General features: G+C 43.3%; 1 protein-coding gene across 1 annotated transcript; it reads left to right on the forward strand.

Annotated features, from left to right (window-relative positions):
* The first annotated feature begins 679 nt into the window (after nt 1-679).
* LOC130481945 (putative olfactory receptor 2B8) lies at nt 680-1,986 on the forward strand. Its single transcript, XM_056854735.1, has 2 exons — nt 680-704; nt 1,082-1,986. Exons 1-2 carry the CDS (start codon nt 680-682, stop codon nt 1,984-1,986), a joined length of 930 nt encoding a protein of 309 aa, XP_056710713.1.
* The last annotated feature ends 257 nt before the right edge of the window (nt 1,987-2,243 follow it).

Genomic DNA, 2,243 nt, shown 5'->3' on the forward strand with positions numbered 1-2,243 from the left:
AACCACATCTGAACATCTCTTATGTTGAAAACCCTAGGGGGGTCACCATAAGTTGGCAATGACTCAACACCAAAAATGAAATCATTACAGTATTGTGCACTAATAGTCTAACAATATATTTCCAACCTGAAGTCCCAGAGTTTAATTTTTAAGTAAGTCTCTAGGGCTTCTGTTGCCAAGTTATAAGGAGGAAGTGCAGGCAGCACATTTCCTCTTCTACAATGAAAAGGGCAAGGAACATACTGTTTTAAAATGTAAGCAGGGACTTCAGACAATAGACTGTAAGAATGTTAGTCTACAATAGTAATGGTGATTACCTTCATTTTATCAAAACCTCAACAAGCCCTCTAGCAGTACAGTTGGGAAAATGGGGCCATGGATATGTGAAAATCCAGTTGCCCTGTACTGCACTGTTAGGAAGGAATGCTGTGAAACAACCAGATGAAAAGCATCAGTGATAGATGATAGATCAACAGAACCAACAACAAAATAATCTCCTCTTTCTCAGAGGCAAACAGGATTTGAACTCAACCGGCAAGTGTTTGAGCATCCTTAATTAATATTTATACAAAATCTAAACATAATATTTTGATAGGCTGTATACTAGGTAGGGTATGGAAGTAGACTTTGGAGGCTTAGGCTTAAATCGCAATTCAAAAATGGGATTTACTGGGTGATCATGGGCAATTCACAGAGCCAGAGTGGTGCAGTGGTTAAGAATGGTGGACTCTAATCTGGAGAACCAGATTTGATTCCCCATTCCTACACTTGAAGCCAGCTGGGTGACCTTGGGCTAGTCACAGCTTTCTTAGAACTCTCTCAGGCCCACCTACCTCACAGGGTGTCTATTGTAGGGAGGGGAAGGGAAGGCGATTGAAAGTAACTTTGAGACTCCTTAAAGGTAGAGAAAAAGTGGGGTATAAAAACCAACTTTTCTTCTTGTTCTTCTTCTTTCCTTCCCCAAAATATTGCTTCAGTGTAAGTTGCTCACACCAGTTTCAGTTCCCTATTCATTATTTCTGACTTTTATAGATGAAGAGTGATGCATCATGGAAACAGCTTAACCAAAGCTACCCACAAGAATTCATCTTATTGGGAGTGGCTGACCGCCCTCGCTTGGAGATGCTGCTCTCTGCAGTCGTCCTGATCTGCTACGTAATGACCTTGCTTGGAAACACAATCATCATTGTGGTGTCACGGCTGGATCCCCGTCTCCACACCCCCATGTATTTCTTCCTCAGTAACCTTTCCTTTCTTGACCTCTGTTACACAACCAGTCTTGGTCCCCATATGCTGGTGAATTTCTGGAGAAAACAAAAGACCATCAACTATGTTGCCTGTGCAGTCCAGCTATATGTCTCTCTTAGTCTGGGCTCAACAGAGTGTCTTCTGTTGGCATCCATGGCCTACGACCGCTATGCAGCCGTCTGCCAACCTCTGCACTACACTGCCATCATGAGCCATTCTGTATGTTTCAAAATGGCTGCTGTCTCCTGGGCGATCGGCTTCAGCCACTCACTAGTGCAGACGGCAATGACTCTGAGGCTCCCAGTGTGTGGACACAACAGGATAGACCATTTTTTCTGTGAGGTACCGGCGCTGCTCAGACTGGCCTGTGTTGACATCTCGGTCAATGAGGCTGTTCTCTCTGCTTCCTCTGTAGTCATCCTCTTGCTCCCTCTGGCCCTCATCATAGTCTCGTACGGCTACATCACAGTTGCAGTCCTGAGAATCCGCTCAGCTGAAGGCAGGCGCAAGGCCTTCAACACTTGTGCCTCCCACTTAACTGTGGTGTCACTCTTCTACGGCTCAGCCATTTTTAGTTATCTCCAGCCTCCTTCTAACTACTCCCGTGACCAAGGCAAGATGATGTCCCTGTTCTATACCGTGGTTGCTCCGATGCTGAACCCTTTAATCTATACGCTGAGGAACAAAGAGGTCCACCAAGCTGTAAAAAGAGTAATGGGCAGGGAACGAACATTGTAGTCCAGTGGCTCTGAAGTTCATGTTTGTATGATCAGTAAAATCTTCCAATAAATAAGTAGCAACTGAAATTATTTAGACCTCGCCTTCCCAAATTAATTGCTTGAAGTGGCGTACGTTAAAATAAACATAAACGTTCAACAGCAAAAGAATTCAGAACAGTCATTTTATTATAAAATATTTGAAGAACAGATATCTCCATACCTATTGAAAGTAATGAATTTATGTTTACAAGATGGTTTTATTCCACAAACCTGGAA

This window comes from Euleptes europaea, chromosome 1 (assembly GCF_029931775.1).
Source record: "Euleptes europaea isolate rEulEur1 chromosome 1, rEulEur1.hap1, whole genome shotgun sequence".
Taxonomy (NCBI): domain Eukaryota; kingdom Metazoa; phylum Chordata; class Lepidosauria; order Squamata; family Sphaerodactylidae; genus Euleptes; species Euleptes europaea.

Bases quoted from the DNA above. Each gene is read 5' to 3' on its own strand.
- LOC130481945 (XM_056854735.1), top strand. From the start codon at position 680: ATGGGCAATTCACAGAGCCAGAGTG. The intron at 705-1,081 runs GTGCAGTGGTTA...GCTACCCACAAG, and splicing joins CAATTCACAGAGCCAGAGTG to AATTCATCTTATTGGGAGTG.